General features: G+C 40.7%; 1 protein-coding gene across 3 annotated transcripts in view; it reads right to left on the bottom strand.

Annotated features, from left to right (window-relative positions):
• glceb (glucuronic acid epimerase b) overlaps positions 1 to 23,957 on the bottom strand; it is a 49,507-nt gene continuing 25,550 nt past the window's right edge. For 2 of the 3 annotated variants that reach the window (XM_032515954.1, XM_032515960.1), the window contains 4 exons: positions 16,914 to 17,443; positions 8,443 to 8,688; positions 3,622 to 3,914; positions 1 to 3,116 (listed from right to left, as the gene is read on the bottom strand). In XM_032515954.1, the coding sequence (XP_032371845.1) occupies positions 2,385 to 3,116; positions 3,622 to 3,914; positions 8,443 to 8,688; positions 16,914 to 17,430 (1,788 nt within the window). In that variant the 5' untranslated portion in view covers positions 17,431 to 17,443 and the 3' untranslated portion in view covers positions 1 to 2,384. Of the gene's footprint in view, positions 3,117 to 3,621; positions 3,915 to 6,875; positions 7,050 to 8,442; positions 8,689 to 16,913; positions 17,444 to 23,957 lie in introns of those variants that run through there. The other variant, XM_032515969.1, reaches the window with a different exon arrangement.

The raw sequence follows: 23,957 nt of genomic DNA on the forward strand, positions 1-23,957 counted from the left end.
CCTCCACCCTCAGCACTCCTAGCATTGTCTATTTAAATGTTATAAAACGACGGGTTAGCGAGACGCAGCTGTGCTTCTGCTGCCCACGTCTTTCTCCCCGAATACACAACACACGCATCTACCACCACCTACACTTGTTTCGTGCAATTATTATCTGGAAGAACCAATTACAGAGAAAGGGCTTATCAGTGTGTCTCCAAAAAAGGTCATCAACGGGACATCTAAAAGAACAGAATGAAATGTAACTAATGGTGCGGAGGGTCAACCAAAGGAAAATGAAAGGGATGTAAAGATTTTAATGTAAAACAACGGCAGGTCAAGGGATTATGTCCTGGGTTTATTTTTTATGGTGTGAAGGGAGGTGAAAAATGACACGGCTGGCCTTTTGTTTAGACCGATCGGCATGACGATGTTAGTGGACTTGGATTTATCTTATTTATGAGGGACATTAATCAAATTTTAAATGTGCCACAGAAAGCCCAGATTGACTCATTTACATCAGTAGGCAGAATAGTTAACGGCAAACAACTGAAGAAATGATTGACTATGTTATCAGAGACGGCTCATATTTACAGTATAGTCTGCACATTGGGAATTAGGGCTGCACAATATACCGGTTTCTTTTTTTTTTTAATCGTCATCGCAATATCAACTGGTGCACAAACACAAAGACTGCCACATATCGATCACACTCAAGAGATGTTCTGTGTTAGTTGAATGAAAACATCATTGAACGGCAATTTAAAACTTAACTGTTAATTCTTTTTTTTTTATTCAATTCAGTGTTCAGTTTGTGCAATAAAACATTTGTTTCCTTTCATTTGTTTTCAACTCAACAATTTGTTGGATTTTAGCAGAATACTCAAAGCGGCAGAAGGCAGAACTGAGTACACTGTAGTATCCGTTTATGTATCGCATGTAATAGAGTTTTTGCATTTTTCAACAAATTGCCGCACATCGCATATTTTCCTCGTATCGTGCAGCCCTGCTGGGAATTCACTTCAAGACAACACACCATGAAGTTAAATATATCTGGCTCACTCAGTCTAAACCCTAACTGCTTTCTAGCTTTTACCCAATACAAAACAAAGCAAAGGAGACAAACAGTGACGCAGAACTAACGGTTTGTAGCTGTGGTTTGCCGTGGCACATGAATTATTACGTTTTTTGTGAGGAACTAAGAGGGGTTAGAATGACATGTCGTCTTAAAACATCTCATGAAAAGGTAACGACAGCATTTCAGTGGCTTCAGCACGGATGGATAATTAGGATACACTCTTATTTATCTCAAGGAATGTACCGTGTAGTGGCAGCATGCTACCTGCGGCCGTCCATGTGTCACCTGAAAACCCGACAGCCACGTGTCTAAAGATGCCGCCATCCAGTGGAATTGTGGGTAGGCGCCAAGGAGACCTAGTGGTAGCGGAGTGGTTTAACCATCTGAAATTAAATGTCTTTATTCCTCAGAGCTATTAAAGCAGTTTGAGAGGCCTCTAATCCTCTGATTTCATATTTATATTAAAAGGAACAAATATTTCTAAGGAGTTAAACCCTTAAAAGACAACAACATAATCCCCACCAAAATGATTTGCAACTATGCATCTGGGTTTTAAGGGGAAGAGATTGGAAGCATAAAGTATTTGACTCTTCAGCGTTTCTGTAAAGGGACGACAGCAAAATGATTCATGTCAACTAACAGCTTTGATATGTTGTTCTTACTACGGGGTTGTGGGATAAAAAAAAAAAAAAAAATACTTTAAACCAAAACGTTTAATTAGTTCACATTATTAGGATAACTTGTTTTGGAACATTCTTCTCCAAATACTTTAAAATAAATTCTAGTTCTCTTTTTTAGTTTATTTGTTTCAATAAACGTTGCATACTGGGAAGAAATGGGAAAGAAAAATACGACTGGAGAAGAGATTTCTGTTGGATGCATCAAAGAATGTTGGAAATATGATTCAGCTTAAAACAACTCAAGGAGTGTCATCTTTCTCTAATGTTGTAATTGTTACTTTAAAACACACACACCACACACACACACACACACACACACACACACACACACACACACACACACACACACACACACACCACACACAAACACACACACACACACACACACACACACACACACACACACACACACACACACCATAATTCAAACACCAGCTCAAGGAAACAAAGAGGAGGGGAAATCTACAGTCAGCGCTGCAGAAAATATAGAATCTGTAACAGAGCACATAAGAAACTTGTTGAGAGCTGCAGCTGAATAAACTCGTGCTTTAGACACACACACACACACACACACACACACACACACAGACACACACACACACGTTGTCGTCATCTCAGCTCTACACTATATGTGGGTTACAGTTTGTCTAGTTGTGCTTGGCACGAATCCCTTTTAAGTAGTTTTTCCAACGCTTGACCACATCCTTAAAGATGGGAGCGTTGTCTATGGACGCCAGCAGCTGCAGCTGGTTAATGTGCGTGGTGTGATAGTCCCAGCGGGCCAGGTTGGGCGCTGTGGCCACCATGAAGTGACGCAGGTCGTAGATGCTCCCCGACCCCGTGTCGAAGAGCGGCAGCATGGCCTTCAGCGACTCCATGCCGCGGCTGAACAGCTGGCCCGCCTCCCTGCCGAGCTTCTCCCCGGCTGTCTCAGTCAAGTCGTAGAGTCCCAGCAGGGAGTAGATGAAGCCGTTGAGGACAAAGGAGCTGGGCGTGGTGGGGTATTCTTCATACCAGTCGAATTTGTTCATGAACACGGCTTTGACCCCGTGCTGCGCTGAAGGCACCTTGTAGGGTCCTGTTGCCTTGAGCGCAGCGTCGAGGTACGCCTGGTCCTTGGTGAGGAGGTAGGCTCTCACCAGGGTGGACATGGCCTGGCCCTGAGCCATGGCTGAGTACCAGCCGGGCTCCAGAGGCCGGAAGCCTTCCCCCAGTTTACGGGTGACCATGATGGGCCAGCCTCCTCGCTCGTCCTGGTTGCGCATCAGCCAGTCGCTGGCGGCGAAGAAGGCGGCCATGTGGGCAGTGGTGGAGATAGTAACATTGTCAACAAAGCCACGCCCATGGAGGATAACTCGCACCACCCGTCTTGGCATGATCTGAGCAGGACAACGGACGCAGAGACAGACACAAAAAATGTTATTATGACTGGAATTAGGATTTGGCATTCATTTTGTTTGTCCTTTCTACATGGAATTAGTTAGTGTCAAAGTGAGATATACAAGTTCAATTTTATAAAAAAAACTACATCTACAAACATTTTACAAAAAAATCAAAAATATCCTGTAATTTTTATCGTGATATTAGTTTTGTTCATGCTTCCAACCGAAATGCAGATTTAAGATGGGGAAATCATGAATAACTATGTAAGGTCTAGGTTAGGGCTGCAACCAACAATCATTTCAAAACCCCAAAATATTCAGTAAATCTTCACATTTAAGAAGCTGAAACAAGGAAATGGTTGTCATTTTTGCTTGAAAAATGACTTAACAATTACTTAATTATCAATATAGTTGGCTAATAAACCAACTGTTGCAGCTCTGGCTCAGTTACATAGTTATTAGTACTTTTAGCACCAAGCGTTGGACATAAACCTACACCCACCTTTGTGGCCTTCACAGCCTTGGTGTTGGACAGCCCGACACCCTTCCTGAGGTCAGTGAGCAGGTCCCGGGTCAGAGTGCTCCAGACGCTTCGTGGTCCGACACCGTATGTGATCTCGTGGTCTTTGAGGGCGATGAGCCGCGTGCTGGTCACGTAGTGGATTGTAAACGGGGGGCCCTTCTCCGTTGTTTCCAGGATCACCGACACGCTGCCGTTGGAGGCGAACTTGATGTCCAAGCTGAGGATGAAGTCTTTGGAGTTACCCAGCTGGAGGGACACGCCTTCTGATGACTCTGCGGTGGCGGGATGAGAAGAGGGCGAGTGTTGTAAAAGGTGTATAATGAATCCCAAATTCAAGTAAAAAAAAAAAAATAAATAAAAAGTTTTATAGTGTTTCTTCAAGTGCATCCGGTCTAAAAAAAAACATGACTAACTTCATTTGACAGACAGATTGCACAAACTTCTGACGATTACCGGATGACACAGTGGACTATTTTTAACAGACTGACTGGAAGCCTGTTACAGTGCGCCTGTCTCCTTTGATGTTGTCTTTTTCCACATGCTCCCAAGATTCACTCTGTAGTCACATTCTCAAATGATCAATAACAGTCATGACTTCTGTGGTCAAAACCCTCAGGGTCGTGTAACGTTATTACCTCTGTGAAGTGCCTAGCTCTGTGTGTATGTGTGTGTGTGTGTGTGTGTGTGAGTGTGAGCCTCAAATACACACACACAATTCTCATGGGATGTACAGTACAGATGTGTCACTGCCCACAGAGCCTAATTAGGAGGAGGCCAGAAGGGAGGGAATAGAGGGAGGAAAAGAACAAAGTAGCAGGAAGAGAGTGAAAGGGGAAGTTGATGCACAGCAGCAACTTTTCCCTTTGCATCTCCCCACTCTTCCCTTCAAAGCCCAAAGTTAGAAACCCGGTTGCTATTCAGTTTCCACGTGGCCACCGCTCCGCTTCCGTTATATCAGACCGGTGCCAGCACTTTAGTTGCTGTTCTGATTTCACTTCAACCCCCTAAAACACTGGCAGCTTCTAAAATGATCTCTCCTTTAGCCATGTAACTCGGTCTGCACAAAACACCTTCCCAAAATCCTTTTTCTAATCAAGGCTTCCCGCAGGATGAAAAGAAGTTTAAGTGTCAAGAAAAAAAAAAAAAGCATGATGGGCCACATTAAGTGCCCTTAAAGCCAGCCCGGGGACCGAAGAGTGAAAATGAGCCAATAGTGAGAAGACAATCGAGAATCAGATCTCACATGACATGAGCGGAGAAAGCAGAAGCAGTCGAAGCCGCCTGAGACACAAAGACTGTCAATCAGGAAGGAGAACGGAGGAGAGAGCCAGTCTGGCAGGGGCCTCTGGATGACTACGGCTCTTTAATGCACTCATAAATCCATTACTTAAGGCAATGCAGAGAGTAAGTGGATTTGTACTCTGGCCCCTGGATAACTCTGGCATCAATAAAGGATGAGAAGGAATACAGACGAGATTCCACCTCCTCTGCTCTGCTCTCTGTCTGTTTAGCAATAAGACAGGAGACAGAGATGACACGGAGCTACAAATGTGTCAGCATCAAAACAATGCATGTACACATGAGTGAGTGCGACAAACACTTGAAAACACATGTTCAGTACGTGTTGAAGATGCAAAGAATCCAAGCGACAACATTCAATGCATGTTGATTATTCATCCACATCCTCCGGTGAGGAACTTCAATTGACTAAGAAATGGATCAAAATCCCCACATATGACAAGCTGAAACCATGCGTTTAGATTCTTTGCTTGAAAAATTACAAAAAACAATTAAAATAGTCACGTTAGTTGCCAATTCATTTCCTGGCGATTGCCAAATCGATGGATGTTTCAGGTTTATCTCACAATATTGAACAAAAGATTTTACATGCTTGACAATAATGATCATAAAAAGCCCCTTTAACGTGATCTATATTAACAGCAAATGGAAATGAAAGCATAAAGTTTTAGCACATTTGGCAGCCTTTACAGCCGTGAGTCTGTGTGTTTTGCTTTTTCCCCATTCTTCTTTGCAAAACTGCTCGAGCTCCGTCAGTTTGCATGGTGACCATGAGTGAAGTCGGGCTACAAATAATGGACTGGATTGAGATCTGGACTCGGACACTAACTTGGCCAATAGAGGTCCGTTTTTACTTGGACATAAAAGTTGTATTCCTGAAGATTATAATGAACCCAAATCTCATGTTTTGATACTTTTTATGCTCAGCATTTGCTGCCTGAACACCAGCGATTCCCAGGAAAGTGATCTGTGCCAGAATCCAGTGGTACCGTTTTTGATATCAGCCTCACCGTTTCCCGTTCATTCCAGCCAGCGTCATCTACTGCTGCTGCTTCACATACATGGCGGCTTAAACTGTGAAGCATTCACAGGAAATGCAATACATTTGTCACCTGGATTAGCGGCGTCCACAGTCACTCATCAAAAATGCGTCTACAGAACAAGACTACTGTCATTTTTGACATTCGGCCATTTTTATTTTTTCAAGGGAGTAATGGAACCGCTGCAATTATTACTCACTGTCAGCTTCCTTAAAACAAAGCAAAGTTGTTTGGTTAAAAAAAGCAAAATATACACCAGCAGTTGCTCGTCTGTTTCGGAGCTGCTCAAGGAGTGTTTCTGCTACCATGGTAACAACAGGTGTCGTCAATTACGACTTTAAAGGTCAAAAAGACACTTTAAATCTACTTAGATTCAATGTTGTGAGACAATAAAACTAAAACATGCAAGGTGGCTGGTGACAGCTGTGTCTCCACTGTATCTCTGTACACAGATCACCTTGCTAATTCTGATGGGTGTGTACAAACTGCATTTCTGAACAATCAAACAACCACCAGGGGATTGGGAAAATAAAGGTGCTTAGCGGTGGAGAGTGTTCGTGCAGGAATGTGCTGTTGATGGATGGTAGACGGTAGGTTATTATCAGGGGACAGACGATTGATCCACTTGTCAGAGGATTTGAGAGGCTGTTCAACACCAGTGCCCTAGATACAGTAAGGAGGGGAAAAAAAGACCATAACAGAGCAAAGGGAGTAGGAGGAGGAAGTGGAGGGAGGCAGAGACAGGAGGAGGAAGTGGAGGGAGGCAGAGACAGGAGGAGGAAGTGGAGGGAGGCAGTGGCAGAAAGAGAAAACTAACAGCAGAGGATGACAAACAGGAAAAGTTTGAATGACAGAACAGAATATGATTGCAATGTTTTCGAAGCACAAAAAGGGCTGAGGGCTGATAAGTGGGTGGAAATGAGTGAAAAGAGGTGGAAAACTGAGTGAAATCGGAGGGTATGGACGAGGAAGATTAATGGAGAATGAAGATTGCCGAGGGAGGGCTGAGAAGTGATGATGAAAACATGATGATGTCGAGGAAAGAGAGCTGATGATGGCGAGTCGATGCTGTAAGGCACGGTGAGCGAGGAGCGGAGAGAGAAAGAAACGTGACGAGCGGTGAAATGGAAAGAAATTGTTGATGAGAGGTTGAAAGCAGAGAAATTAGGAAGAGGGGGGGGGGAATTACAGGAGAGGCAGCAGCTCAACAAAGGACACACAGAGAGAGATTAAAACATGTACATGGTTTAATATTACATTCTAGTAATATTAATAACATTACAGATACATCACTTCTGCTAGTGTTAAAGCTAATGATATCTGACTGATGACCACCAAATTGTCGCTGAGTGCCCTCTCCACTGTAGCAGAGTGAGCTAACAGTAGCTTCACACACTGACAGCACACACACCACTCTGAATCCTGGAAAACCTGACCCAGGGCTATAAGGCTAGTTTGCCTGAAATATAAATTATATGCTATAAAGGAATAATCTGGTCTCATATTTTTTTTTTTTGAAAAGACCAACACTGAAGCTGATTCTACACTATGTAGCCATATTTTAATATAGCTCATTTCTCTGTGCCATAGACCTCCACTGTTGTCCACAAACAACAAAAACCACATCAATGTTGCACTGGGTGACATGCATATTCATAACAATGAACATGTTGTTGGTTTTAGACTCAATCTATACGCTGCCCTGCTGCTGTGTGAGTTGTATTATTTGCATTTGAAAATAGAAACAAATTCTCTATTATCTATATACACTATTATATAAAATTGCATTTCCCAGCTGTTTTTGGAAATTATTTAGCCATTTTGTAGAGCAAATATTTGTAACTGTTCTTAAAGACTTCACATTGCTCGTATATTGTGTTTCTGAAAACAGCAAAAGGGCAATAGTTAACTACCTTTCACTACAGCCTATACGGCACGTAGAATGGTTTGCAAAGAGCACACTGACCTAACAGCCTTGACATCTTTTCTGCCCTTTGACTAACAAACAGAATTAAGGTTAATTGGCTCCAGCTGATAACATGTGGACAGTTATTTCAAACACTAATATTCATGCTCTGTTAAAAAAAAAAAAAAGGAGTCTGTTGTGAAAATAATTTTGAGTAAATGTGTTCTTGTCTGTAGCATCCGTGGGAAGCTTCACAATGCATTTGGACAGCAGAAATGTGACAATGTGACTCAGAGAAGAAAATACGATGATATGTGTGATGCCGCATCTGCTGGTTCTTTAATCATCATGCATTTTCAGGAATCTGTCATCATGTGGTGGGTCCGCTGTCAACTACCACAGTGTGCCAGTATTCTTGTGCTGTGGCGGTGACTCACCGCAGACTATCATCCTGTCCTGAGGATGTAGTTGCATATCGAGCCTCCAACAGCCACAGCTAACAGGAGATAAGCTCCTTGCCCGGAGGCCATCTGGGCTCATGGGAAGCTTACATACCTGGAGCACTGAACTGACGCACGGAGGTAGCTCGGGTCTTGTCGAGGACACGGCTGAGGACGCAACCTTTCGGCACACTCCAGGGCGCTGTGCTGGCCCGGCTGTCTCTGTCCTCGGCTGTATCGTAGACCTCCACGTGGGGAGGGCGCTCCGTCAGGTTTTTGCTGTAGTGGCTTAAGCCATACTGAGCAATCTGGATGGCGTAGAAGTAGCCCTGAGGGCCCCACTGAGTGGACAGAGGCACGCCTGGGTGGAAAAGAGGGATGTAGAGAAAGAGGATAAGGACAATGGTGTTAAGTGAATAGAGACAATGAACTCCTTATAGGCAAAAGCCCATTGATGAAGATTCTGGGGTTGGTTATCTTTTTATGGTTGTTACTTCTATATGTGTCTTGAAATTTGTTTATCTTGTTTTAAGCTCTTAGCAGTCTATCTTTTGAGAATCTTATATGAGTCTGTCCAGACTCATATAATATGTGTAGTGAAGACTTTGAAGCTATTTATCCAATCACAGTGAAGTTGACCTCTGGGATGTAAAATGTCTTGACTTCCTCACATTATTTTATTAAATTGTGTGAAATGTTGGCATGATTAGCATAGGAATTCTTGAGTTATGGCTGTGTATCCTTGAGTCCAAGGGGACATTCGTGCCAAATTGCAAGACATTTCCTCCAAGGTGTCCTGAGATGTCACGTTCACAAGAATGGGACAGACGGATTTTTCAGTAATTGGATGTGACCGGCAATTACAAAGATTCCAATCTGGGTCTATTTTATAAACACACACACACAAAGAAGACAAAAAAGAAGCATAAAAAAATAAAAACAAAAAAACCCACCACCAGCTATGGTAAATGATTGCACGGTCTGGATAAATTCAAGCTAATCTACTGCCTTTCACCGGAGGCGAGCTTCCCTGTTCACACAGCCAGAAATAGCTCAGGCAGGAGAATCACTCTGATTAACAGATAGTTCACTTAAAGACATTGTGAGAGAGCACATGTGCAACCCAAACCTCATCCTTCGTAGAAGAAGACCATAATATACACATGTTAGGGCAGGGTGATAACGTGCCACCTTTCAAACTAATCACCACTGCATACAAAGCTGGTCATTTAGTTGTACTTTGCTTATTGCCATTTGTGCCGTTTCCCCAAAAGGATGCATCTTGCACAAGACTCATTTTAGTATTTGCTGTTCTGTAGTGTATGGATTCAGTTTAATTACATTAAACAGAAAGATAGCATAATCTTTTTTTAATGACAGAAAAGACTGTAAATGTGGTGTGTAATCAAAAATGAAGGTGAGGAATAAACTGATGGCGACTATGAACTAGTTGTCCTTACTGTCCAGAGACCACACAGCTAGTAATGGTGTGTCTAATGTTAATAATAAGAAACTATTTCTGTTGCACATTTCATTAAAAAAAAAAAAAAATGCAGCTCAAAGTGCTTTACAAAACAAAGAGCAGACAGTTATAAGGACGCTGATTGGCAATAATTGCAATAAACCAAATGTTTAAATATCTTACTAATTATTTTCCAATTTGTCTACCAATCTGGAACATCTCAACATCTACCTTTGGTCGTTTCCTGTTGTTAAAGCAGGAAGTCACTTTTCACCTGTCAGTGAGGAGCTGCACCAAAACTTTCAATCCAGCCCCAATCCCCTTATTTTCATAGACTGTATGTGCACTACTGTAAAGAATTATTTCAGACAGACCAAATCCATTGCACAAAAACAACCAGCTTCTTATAACTGTAGAGTGGCAGTCACATGGAAGAATTTGCACATTTGCCAACTGCTCCCTGCAGTGTTTTGACTGCAGAGAGCCTAAATGGACAGCCCATCAACATAGATTCACTCTAATCCACACATATTTTTCATGTTTGTATAGATTTATATTCCTTTCTAAAGTCAAAGTGACATAAAGATGAATATCAATAAGTAATGGGAGCAGTCCCTCCTCCCTGCACTCTTGTGTCATGCCAGACAAAGCTGAAGTTGTGCTGCATGCAGAGCCATTTCATGTGTTGGCCCATTTTAACTTTGGATCTGATTTATTTTAATAAACGGAGACAACAAAGTGCTCAAATGTGTGCTCAAATAAATTACAAGTTATTACGAGCTATTGATTGTCAATGTCAGGGGAAAAAAAATTATTTAATGTTCCCTGACATTGTCAGTGCAAGTCCCTATGTGAATAGAGTGTTACTGGTGCAACATGCATGGTTGAAATCATGTTAGCAACAATCAAATCCAAGTTATGTATCTGAAATATGCATTTTCATATTAATGGTCGGGCATTAATTCATGCCCCATTTTAATGTTTGTTTTTAAAGGGATGAGTACATAGCATGGACTGCTGCCACATATGTGTTGGGGAGTAACGGAACAATTTAAACAGTTGGTATTTCAAATCAGTTGCAATGTTGAAATCAATGGATTACATGACAATACTTCATTTTCAGAAGTTTATAAATAATAAATATTGGTAACTCAATGCATTTCCCAGAAGCCCCAATATGAAAAGAATAAATTATCTTTTTGTGTAATCACTGATAGAGGTAGAGATGGAGCTGGAACAACAGAGTCAGGGCAGGAATGTGTTTCTATCTTGGAAATTCAAACAGCATTTCACATTAAAAGATAGAACAGGGTGAAACATAAAAATAAACATAACTGTGCAGTGCAACCAATCTCCTTTCAGCGTCCAAATTACTCCACCTCCAACCTGAAGTATCTTCAAGTAAGTTATTTTTTTAATTAGCCAAGGTTAGTGTTCTGCTGTAGTTTTAATGGTCACCTTGGTATTTTATACTTTTATCAGGTACCTGCTTAGTTGACGTTAACTTTACATTCTCCTATGTGCTGACTTATTAGCTCGAGAGCCGTTGAAAGACGGACTAGCCCCGTTTGACTTGCTAGCTAACGTTAGCAAAAATTAGCTAATCGTTTGATTTTTGTAGTAGGCTGTGCAGTTCGGGATTACAAATACAAAAATCTATCTGCTTATTCATGTACACATTCAGCCAGTTGGAACAGAAAAACACACCAGAATAGGCATGTTTAGTCAGCAGTGTTTGATGTCCGCATTCCTACACTTGCAATTCAGAATACGTTACTCAGATTGAGTAACGGAATACGTTACATATTACATTTTTGGGCATGTATTCTGTAAGGGAATACATGTTTAAAGTATCCTTCTCAACACTGCATTCAAGTAGTTATGTCAACGCAAACACTTCCTGATTGAAAAGTGATATATTTGATATGTACACTCTCATACATCCCCACTCAAATAAAACACACGCTCCCAATCCCTTGGCTGACTTTTCTCCACGCTTGTCTTGTTACTGGCGCCTCCCTTCACAACTTAAGGTGAATGTCTTTACAACAGTCAAATGACTGTCAAAACCCTAACACTGTAACGCTGTACTACTCACTGAATAGCACTAAATAATCCATGTGGAATTGACTGTGCCACCACATATTTTCATGACTCCAGAGAGCAGACTTTTCTAAAAATCTGAAGGCTCTAAGCCTACTGAAGTTAATTTAGCAGCAGAAGTGCAAGACCATCTTATTGTTAGGCAAGCTTTTTTTTTTTTTTTTTTTTCTTCTTTCACCTCTAGTTAGGTCAGCAAAACTAACATCTGGATGAAGGTTGGCAGACATTATAGCTTGATTAAACAATATTAATATTAAACTAAATTACTAATGTGTCATGTGAAAGGGTTGATTGTTGTGTGGAGAATTAAGACCCTACTAAGTCTTCAGAACTGTTTCTCTTAGGTTTTTTGTAGTCTTTCTGCCAAAAATAACTTTATGTAGCTTAACGTTTGCATTATGGCTGGGTGATCCAGGTACATTATAAAACACTTTGGGGGAATAATACTATTTTTATTTTGCTATACTGCCACTGACCATGTGCAGATGTTGCGTTAAGAGAGATCCCATGTCATGTATGTGTTTGCACCGAGAGTGTAAGTGAGAGTATGTGTGTTTTATTAAGCACTTAAAAGGGTTATCAGATGTGTTTTAGGATTGCGTGCATGGGTTTGTGCAAATGTTTAAGTGATGGCGCTCTGCAGTAGAACCCAGGAGCGGAGATAAAGACGGTTCAAAGAAAAAGCAAGACACAAAAAAAAACGCGTAAATTAAGAGGGTGTTAGAGAGGATTAACTACTTCCACTAATGGTAGCGCTCCGGCGGCTGGAGCTTTATTATTCTCAACTTTTATTCTTTGTCTGATGGAGGCTGTGCCGCAACAAGGAAAAATAAGACCTCAATTTCTAATCCTCTGCTATAAAACCACAAGCCCTACAGTAATGGCATATAAAAGTGCTGCATTTTTATGACCCTTTCTAATAATAAAAACCTTGAGAGCATACTTTTGTATTCAGTGACTGGCTGTGAATTTCAGACTAATGTTTCTGAAATGCTCTCAATTTAGAGTTTTTTTTCATCCCAATAGTATTACAGTTTATAGAAACAAGTGACTGCTTGAGCTTGAGATATCAGTACATTCTGGGTTCGTGTCAAATGCTTTGACTCCTGACATAAGTTACATCCCAACAGAGTATGGTAGAGATGTAAAAGGACCATCACGACATTTAATGAACATTGCTGAGGGTCCTGTTAAATAACGTTTCCACGGGTAGCTGGGTGTGTTGGAAGTGAAATGCTCCCATGACCTTGTTTAAGCCCTGTGGTGAATTGGACTGTGACAGGCTAATTAATGAACTGCTATTTTCACCTATAAAAATATGCTAAGTTCAAGAGAGGTGTGTATGCTTGGGTGTGTGGAGTGCTAAAGGAGCCTTGGGCTTAATTAATGGACCTTGTTAAATAGTGTGTATATGTGTGGAAATGTGTGGGTATAGGCAGATGTATTTTCTCTGTGTTGGACTAAAATAAATGGTCTAGAGGAAATGAGAGGGTGAGAATAACTGGGCTCACCGCTGCTCAGCCCAGAGGTACTAACAGATTTGGCTAGATTCCAGTCTGACCTATTTCCTGCTATATAGGTTCCCTCTCTTACATGTGTTGTAGAGAGTCCTTAAGTGGAAAACAGTTCTGATAAAAAAAAAGTAATGAGAACTACAAAAATAAAACAATGCAATTTATTGAAAATTAGCAAAACTCATCGGAACTAATTGACTGAATATGATACCGGGCTTTCTGACCTGCCTCATAATTTGGTATTCTCTGCATCCATGCGAGTATAACAGCCTCTGAAAGAGTGTAGAGCGGATTTACACAAATACGTCTTGCAGATTTTTGAGATATAGATAAATAGATAGACCGATAACTATATATGTTTGTGTAATGAACAGAAATGCAGATTTGTGTCACCAGGTACAGTAAATATGTAAAAGAGGGCAAACCTACTTGTATAGGTATATTTATTTCAACATAAACATGTATTTTAAAAGATCTACATACCTATAAATTAGAAAATAAACTGATAAAAATATGTCTTACATAGTCAAGCTTAATTTAAGACTGTAGACCTCTCTTCATCTCTCCCTCTGCACTGTAGCTGGTGCTAGACTGAGAACTGATCCCCTTAGCAACTTAGCTAATTAGCCAACTGGCTGCAGAAAAATGCTTATGTTAACATTACTATGCTTGTTCTTGTTTCCTAACTGCGTCGCGAGTTATAGTAACGTTAGCTTAGCCGGGAAGTTCATGGAGAAAGCCAAAGTTTATGTTAGCTGCCCTACAGCTGTCAGAGTTAGCTTTGACTTCATATATTACCTTCTATTAGCTGTATTCTCAGTGATGTGATAATCTGCAGTAAACAGGTTGCTTATAAATCACTAAAACAGTAGTGACAGCACAGTTTGTGTTAGTTATCAATGATGATAGTATTGTTTGTTACTTAGTTTATGACAACCGTTTCAGCTGTGCTTTCCAACATGTTGTCATTGTGCTAACCGAGCACCATTGGCCTTTACAACAGACGCTTCAATACACTTGTTAGATAATGTTTCATTACAGAATTCTCTGTAGATTTGGGTTTGTCGCGGTGTGCTTGTGGTGGAAAATTAATGTAAACAAAGTTGCATACAATGCGCCATGACGTAGGTCCTCTTCAAGGCCAGGCTAATGCTAGAAGTCCCTCTAGTGGACAGAACGCGTAACAACAACCACATGCTTATAGTGGCATTGACAATGCATAAGCCCGAGTAGTGAAGTACATATTATGGCGTTTTCCTTTTACATGGTACCTGCTCAACTCGCCTCTACTCGCCTTTTTTGGTTTTCCATTATGAAAAAAAGTACCCGGTACCTGCTAAGATGTACTTTTTCTAGTATTGCCTCCGTCGAGGCTCCAAGCGAGCTGCGGCGATACCAAAAGGTGATGTGAAAACCTGCAGACTACTGATTAGTTGGAGAGAATCGTCACTATTTATTGTAGCGACGGAGACGGGGGTGTCCTGAACAAACCCAACATTTTTAAATAGTTGTTTTTATTGCTGCCTCCAGCTTCTTTTGAAACTAAATTTGTCTTCCGAGAATCAAAAACAACACACATTCCACATTCTGTGTGTGTCACGGCAGTTTCCTGCGCCGGAGCTATGGCGACCACCCCCGCTCGCCTCACGCATGAGGCGGTACTAAATCTGCAATGGAAAAAGGAGGACGGGGCACTGCGGGCGGGTTGAGTCGAGCAGGTACCATCTAATGAAAAAAATGCCATTAATAATAGCTGCGTTTGAGCATTAAATATTCAAATATTAAAGCAAAATAACAAATGGAATTTAAATGGTATTTTAGAGGAAGATTGACAGCTCTAACTTGGTGGTTGCCCGTAGTCTTCACAATCTGTTTAAGTCCCACTTTCTGGCCTGAAAAAAAGAGTCGGCCTTCATTGCCAGTTGACAATTGACACTGCCAATTAAAAGATTATTAATGAATATCTATTTTGTAATCTCAGGCAAGTATACAGGGTCACTTCTTCAAGTGAGTGGGGCATGGAACTATATTGATGACAAGGTGGTTTGAACTAATAGCCTTTTAAAATGAGCTATTGATCCTTCCTGGTAATTATTTTAAAAGGAACCTTGAAGAGAAAACAACTTTGAGGATGGTCTCGAAGTGTGAAGGAACAGGGAGGGATACACTCACTTAACAGACACCCAGCAGCAAAATATCTATACAACGTGCTGACTCTGTCTAAGTGAAGAAAAGATACATTTTTATATTGACTTCACACAAATCCCATTTGATTGTGTTTAAGAAAGGCTAATAGTATGTGGGAATGGGTGGAAGAGATTGATTAGCTTGCTTTTGAAATCTGATCTATCTTTTTAATCAAGTCTTGATTCACTTCCTCACAGATCAAATAAGACAATTTACAATGCAACGCTTTGCTGGAATAAACCTCATTAAGCAAATCATATATTTGTCTTTGATAAAGGGTTTATTAAACACCTAAAAAAAAAAATATCAAAGTTTAAAATCAAATACACTGGTGGGTAGCTTTGAGCACCATGAAAGGGAAAGTACCATTGATAAGTAAATCCAAAGTGTAATGTGAAATATACAGTGGCTTGCATAAGTTTACACACCCATGCAAAAAAACAATCTTTTGGAAATTGATTAATTAAAATAATGTAGGAAATTAAACTTTTTAAGTACACCAATGTTCTGTGTGAATGAATATTATATTGTAAATAAATAAATGTTCTTCCTTAAAATACAGGGGGTATAAGTATACACACCCTTATATTAAATTCCCATAGAAGCAGGAACATTTTTATTTTTAAAGGCCAGTTATTTCATGGTTCCAGGATTCTATGCATCCCGATAAAGTTCCCTTGGCCTTTGGAATTAAAATAACCCCATATCATCACATACCCTTCACCATACCTAGAGATGGGCATGGTGTTATTTCAGTTATCTTAATAGCTGATTTGATTTGCCTTGAGAGATGATCTTAGGAAAAGTTTCCCATGCCTATCTCTCTGTTTGGTGAAGGGTGTGATGATGGGGGGGGCTATTTTAATTTCAAAGGCCAAAGGAACTTTATCAGGATGCATAGTAAAAATAAAAATGTGCCTTCCTCTATGGGAATTTAACATAAGGGTGTGTATACTTATGCCCCCTGTATTTTAAGGAACATATATTTACTTACATTACATTATTCATTCACAAAGAAAATTGGTGTCCTTAAAAGGTTGGACTTTCCTAAATTGTTTGAATTAAGGCATTAAGATCATTTTCCAAAAGATGTTTTTTTTATTCCTCTTTTTGGTCAAGTTTAGCATGGGTGTGTAGACTTATGCAAGCCACTGTACCTAATAAATGTTTTCCATATTTTTCGTAAACTGACTGTGTATTTGTATTTTATTTTATGCTCTGTATCTTGTGTTATTATAGGAAAAAATGCCTGCACACCGACCCCCCCCCCCCCTTTTCCTCACCTGTGATATACATAATTAACAAAAAAGAAAGTCTTACCTTCCACTCCACTTATACATTTGACACGGTCGCGGACCTCCACATTGTATCCCTCAAACGACATGAAGACTCCATTGGGGTGGTAGGGCTCACGCTGTGCGTAAACCTTTGAGTAGCTGTGCTGGAACTCAAAGCGATCGTAGCCGTCGTACTGCACCACTTTGCCGTACACTTCAAAGTATTTCTCCATCCAGCTGAAGGGCAGGTATATCTCGCCGCCCTCCTGCCGGCCTTTGATTGTAGATTCATCATTGATCAAGCAGTCGATTTCTTCATACTTGATCCCTGCGACAACCCCAACAACAGGCGGGGGCTCTGGAGGTTGTGGAGGGTGTTGCTGGCTGCTGATGCTAGCGTCCCCCACCTTGGGACTTGGAGCCACCAAGGCAGCCCGGGGAAGGAAGCGTAGGGAGGTGTCACTGGAGCAGCGGTTCCACAGCAGCACAGTGATGAGTGTAAAGAGGGCACAGATAACGATGAGGGTCTTGTAGTTGACCCGAGCGGCCAAGCAGCGCATGGTCACGACTCGCCTGCATGACACAAACACAAGAGTCGATTAGAAGCATGTACGACCGATCATTTGTCGAGAATCTACAACTCTCAGCACCTGGGCCTTGCAGCGTTATATTTTTAAAGCCCATCAAACACTCTCATGATATGTCACTTAATCACCATTATTAGAGAGCAAAGGGTAATGTGGAAAAAGTGAAAATTTACATGTAGTGACGTTGTCAGTACATGACATCTAATTCAACTTCCATAACAAGGGTGAGTGTTTTGCATGCATAAAAGAGAAAAGGGTAAATGTAAAATCTGCCTTTGGATGCAGCAGATGAGTAATCACATTTCTCCTCTACTCCTGACTTGGAGCCATGACGTCATTTTTTATTGTCAGAACACTTGGACGGACACTTACAGTGCAGTGAGAAGGACATGCTGTCTGTGTGTGTGTGTGTGTGTGTGTGTGTGTGTGTGTGTGTGTGTGTGTGTGTGTGTGTGCGCGCGCACAGTGCAGTTTGTTCCCTCAGCAACAGTTGGTCTGAAGTTCACACATAGTCAAATGTGTAGCAGTGATAACTGACTTACCTAGACTTTTAGACTTTTTAATAAAATCATTTGGAAACAAGAATGCATTGCCATGTGTGATGGTTTTCCCTTTAATCCTGCAGCATTTCTATTACAGCGGGCCCTGTTTGAAGTCTTTGTCATTTGAACCCTGTATACAGGAACAAGGCATTAGCTTTCTCCAGGAGAGATCTTCCTGGCAAAATCTCTAATCCCCTACCTCCATTACTGATACCAGGATTCTGGTTGACATGACGTTTCAAAAAAAAATAAAACAAATCGGCTTGCTTTTTTTTTACAATAATTTCTTTATTTTTTATTTTTTTTACAATAATTTCAAGATCTAAGATCAGTGAAAAGTCAGTTCATTCATATTAGTAGTAGTTATACAAAGTAGAGCAATTAACTTGATTTCAGGTCTCTTGAAAAGGAGATCATCTCAATGAGAAGGCATATATTATATATAGCTACAGATTTCACGCACGCACGCACACACACACACACACACACACACACACACACGCACGCTCAATCAAGATCCATGTTTTCATGTCCTCGGTGTTTCTCTGGCATTTTCGCCAAGCCAGTAAAAAAATCAATATGCATACTGAGGTCTCCTCCTCCACACTAATTACAGCTTACTGCTTTAAAAAAACAACAACAACCAAAAAACACTTTTACGTTGACGACAGAGACAGGTCCTCTGATGACAGAGGAAAAAGTTAAATCGCTTAGGTGACTCTTACTAAATAGGAAAGAGAACTTCCAGAGTGCAAGAAAATGATGAGGGAGTGCCAGTTGTGGAAGATGAAGAATAGCCTCCCACTAAATCAAGGCTTTTAAAATGATAAAAGCCAAACACTGAATTAAGGCTTTGCTTGTGTAATAAAGGGGTTGAGATGTGTCCACTCAAATAGGCGCGGAACAAAATGCCCAACTGAATCATGATTGTTCCACAAGAAAGAGAAAAAAAAGAGACGTAGAAAAAGTAATTATTTCCTTCCTTGTAAGCTCTAGTTTAAGACATTTTGCGGATGTGTTTCAGTCAGTGGTAACTTTGTGGAGACCGTCCTTAAGTCATTGATGCTGGGCCGACAGGAGCTCTGACAATGCTAAAAATGCAAGGGAGAGGGCCTGAGGACTGCACCCTGAAAGATAAGTAGGACCGGCCCTGTCAAGTCACTATAAATGAGGTTGTTGTTTTTTTTTATACAGTGATTCGTTGCCGCTGTCGAGCTCAGGCTCAAGGTGGATAGACATGGGCTTAAGCACTGCAGCATGGCGAGTATCCTAATGGCTCGCGCTGACCACGAGACGATTCGTCTAAGCCATGTCCCATTCCCTGAACAAAACTGACACGCAACAGTAAGCAAAAACTAAAAGGCTAATCTGCTGTGAGAACAGCAAGGTAGTGACAGGAAATGTATTCTTGAAAACGGGAGCTGGCTCTCCATCTGTGAGTAAAATGCATTCTAAACCTGGGTCAGTGCTTCATTTATTCTGTTGCTTATCCATAGTAACTCGTTCCATGTTAGATTTGTTCCCGTTTATGGAACGTACTGTAGTACCTATTCCAGGAGAGCACTGAAAGCAGGCGGTAAGTGTATTGACTCTGGAACAATACAGAGTCCATGCAAAAAAAATATGGACTTGAAAGCTGGGACAGCGATAGGCTGCTATTCATTGTGAATGGGACACGCTGACAAAGCCCCGGGGAGAGCTGGCAAAACAATGCAGAATCATCCAACAAGAAAAGTTGAACCCGGCTTGACCTTTGCTGCATCCCAATGCAATGTCACATGGCAGGCCATTGTGCTGAACCAATCAAATATGAGCAAGTGCACATTCCTGGTGGACTACTTTGTCACTGGAATACAGTATTGGTTACCTTGCGATTGTTGCTTGCTGCCATGATAACTTTCCCTGAATGTGAACTGCTTTGGCATCTGATAAATCTTAAAGTGCATTCATCTTATACTCAAACTTAAACAGTACAACCCCCCACCAACGCAGGACAGTGCGTTGTTTTAATGCAGGCCTGTTTTCAGAATCCCTGCCTCGGCAGTTTTTTATGTCCTATTAACTAAGTTGACAATAATGATTCAGTTATACTCCTCATAACTGTGTAAATCCCATCTGCTGCTTTTGCATGAGTTAATTATAAGACAGCATTTAGCTTGTTGCTCAGACAGTAGCTGCATTGTCTCTGGTGCATTTTTGACCCAAATTCATTTAAATCTATTAGAAGAAAAACAACAGTTTGTTGGTTGTTTATTCAAAAGCGCAGGTGGAGGTCAGAGTGAATAGGTGAGAGCACAACTGGTATGAATACAACACTGCAGACTGCAGTTTGTCTTCTGGGGCCCGAGGTTTAACAAACTCTAACCCTGAACTCTGAGTTGATTTAGATGGGAAACTGAGTTTTCGGTTCCAGAACAGCTGATTTTAGTTGGTTCAAATAACAGAGTAGGTTGACTCAGAGTTAAGTGCGTGCTCCACCACCATAAAAAGGCAGCATGAATGGAGCCACAATACTACGATTCACCATGGCAACAAACACAAACAAATCATTCGGCATACTTTACCCCTTTGGAATGGGAAATACTCATGCTCACATACAGCAAGTCTGAACATATATTTTGTGAAAAAAAAAAGAAGAAGAAGAAAAAAAAGCAACACAGCTGTTGCTGCAAAAGAGCGATAATTGGTGCTCGTGTCAATCCGTAAGTTCAAACATAGTGTATAAATTTCCTATTTAATGACAAGTATAATATTACTGGTGAAAACTGGTGGAATGCTATTGAATCTATAATCCATTTCATTTAGGTCCAATCCCACGGGTGAACAAGTCCTAGGCCTGCTAATCCCATGCTGAGGCTGCAGCACCATGTCATTAACAGAATTATATTTTATAATCATTTATTTCAAAAAGGGTTTTTACATCATTCACCTGCAATCCTTTTTTGATGGCTCTTACTGCTTTGTGTCCAGGGAACACCACAACGTTTAAAAAGTGTTTCAGAGCGATACACACTTTTCTGATGGCTCTGCATGTTGCAGTACTAATATGCCCCCCCCATCATCAATGTTTAAAACTGTTTGCAAAAAAAAAAAAAACATAGGACACAAAGAATCTGTTTGGATGTAGAGCAAGTTGTCGATGGGTGACATTATAGAGGACAAATAAGGTTATGTAGGCCACATATCTGAGGAAATGAAGAAAAACGATACCACTCAAAAAGGTAGTTATCTGGAAATTAAAATACTTCTATAGTCGAGGACTCAATATCATCTCCCAACGCATGATTAACTCCCTGCAAAGTAATACAGCTTCTTCATAAAAAAAAAAGGACATGCTATGTTTGGGGGAAAAAAACGTTTATTCTGCCAAACAGAGGTATTAAACCAACCCGTTTTTTTATTCAAGCAGATAACAAACTGCGCTAAAATGCACCTGTTTCACACTGAATGAATGAATGAATGAATGAATGAATGAATGAATGAATGAAAATAAAGAGCGCTGTGTCAGAGGGAAGAGATTGAGATAAGAAAACCTGCTCCCGACCAGGTTAGGTTCACAGGCTCAGTTACCATAGTAACTGGATCCGAGGTTAAGTTACCTCTCTTTGTGAAACGGGCTGGGGTTACCCCTCCCTCCCAGGTCTGATTAACCTCCCTCACTACAACAGAACACCCAGAGTTCCCCTCATCTCTGGGTGAAAACACTCAGAGTTTTCACTAAAACAGGCCTCTGTTCCCTACCATTGTCCACTTTATTGATGTTTTTACCATAAAAGGCAATCTTTCCCTAACCAAGGCAACCTTCAAGTTGTTTTCAAACATTAACCATAGTGGTAGAATATCAGAAAAAAGCTTTGGAACAGTAACTCGCATCTTTTCTGTTTTATTGTTTAGGTATCGGGGCTTGCTTAAAAGATATGCAAAGAGCTTTGTGTAATCCACTTGTTATCAGCTCAACTCAGAAAGTGTTGTATAGACATAATCCCTCTGGAAGGAAAACTACAGTGACATAACATATAAAAGACAGATGTACCTGGACAGCAGGTGACAGACAATAACGTTGGAGGATAAAAGTATTCTATGCTTGACACATTAAGAAAAAATGGAAAACACAATGGAAAACAAAAATAGCTTTTCAGTTTACGTGCACCCAGTGTCCCGCCTCCAAAAAACTGAAAGCCTGAAATAGCAGCGAGTGACTTGTTGAGGCCTTAGATTTTCATATGATGGAATCTTTCTTTGTGGATCACTGAATAACCAAACCATGCAGGCCAGAGAAAGGTATAAAGGTAAGCTTTGGCATAATGTTTTTTTTATGGATTATTTTTTTTTTTTTTTTTATGAATCTAATCCAGTTCCCCTTGTGCACCCAAACACCAATATTCCACCTACTGTTTCACAAACCATAAGACCTGTAATTGTAGCTCCGGGGTCAATGATGACAGAACAATTCCTCAATTGAGAAAATGAGCATCAGATTTCTCAAAAATGACAATAGTTTTAGATTCGGTATAGTGTACATTTACAATCTGCTGATAAATCCCATCTGAGCCTAATGATCCAAGGCTGGCGAGTCCTGATGTGGACAGTTATACACTGTACATGTTTGAGCAAACATCTGCTTCACTGATAACAGGATGAGCAACTTCGCAGATCGCATGTCTAGCTTTTTTGCTGCTCCTGCAGATCAGCAAAGGCTTGAGACTTTGATTGTGAGCATTTGCTTTTTGAGCTGCGATGTACTTAACATATGAGGGATCTCTGGGTGCACTCTTGGTTGCTTCACCAAATGCAGCAAGTGATCCCCTGGCTTTAAACCACGAGTATTAATTCTGACTGACAAAGTCAACAAAAGAAAATATTTGGATGTCTTTACCCCCCAAAATCCCTAATAACAAAGCTGGAGAGATTCTAGCAGTCAACTAATACTACAATGTTTGTTTTTTTAATGATAAGAAATGGCTGCGTTTTCATGAAATCAAATGTCAGCAAAACACACACTGTGACTTTGTTGAATGCACTTCGAGTAAAACCAGCTGCTAATCTCTGTCCTGGTCCCCAGTGCAGAATGTGCAACATTTACAACCTGATGAAACTGCAGCAGCAGTGAGCATAGGGATGGGTGAATGGAGTTGTTTTTCTTCTCCTGCTGTCCTCTGGTGTAAAAATCATCACAGCAATAAAAGCAGAGTGCTCGTGAGCCACCCTTGGGGAGCTATTGGAGCAGAAGCCCGGTGTATGCGTGAGAGGCAGGTGTTATAGCCCTAACTAAACTCTTGACATTTTCACTGCACTCCTCAACGGGTGAAGTAAGGTAGGGGTTTTTAGACTGTCAGTAAATGATCAGCTTATGCTACTAAAGCTGGGAGATATGTTATCCCCAGTAGAGATAGGATGGATAGTGTGTGTTTATATATATGTATATATATATATATATATATATATATATATATATATATATATATATGTGTGTGTGTGTGTGTGTATTTTGGGTGTCTGTTGCGAGCCTGATTATGATACTGTTTAGGCATAGAGGTGAATTCAAGGCAACAACTGACAGGGGAAAAATAGCATTGTATATTTATTCCTAGAGCTGGGCAATATATCGATATTATATCGATATCGTGATATGAGACTAGATATCGTCTCAGATTTTGGATATCATAATATATTATGGCACTACTGGTGTCTTTTCTTGGTTTTTATAGGCTGCATTACAGTAAAGTGAGGTCATTTTCTGAACATACCAGACTGTTGTAACTCTTCTATTATTTGCCTGTACGTCTCTTGGAATTGTGTAATATGGCAATGAGCCAAGGTGAATTGCCTGCTTGTCTGTAAAGTATACTTAGTAGCCACAGCAAGTTAACCATTGTTATTTTATAAATGCTGTGCAGTGTCTGCAGTTACAACTGTCTTCAGGCCTTCTCTCTGACTGAAACCACCGAGCTGCAGCCA

Source organism: Etheostoma spectabile, chromosome 1 (assembly GCF_008692095.1).
Source record: "Etheostoma spectabile isolate EspeVRDwgs_2016 chromosome 1, UIUC_Espe_1.0, whole genome shotgun sequence".
Lineage (NCBI taxonomy): Eukaryota > Metazoa > Chordata > Actinopteri > Perciformes > Percidae > Etheostoma > Etheostoma spectabile.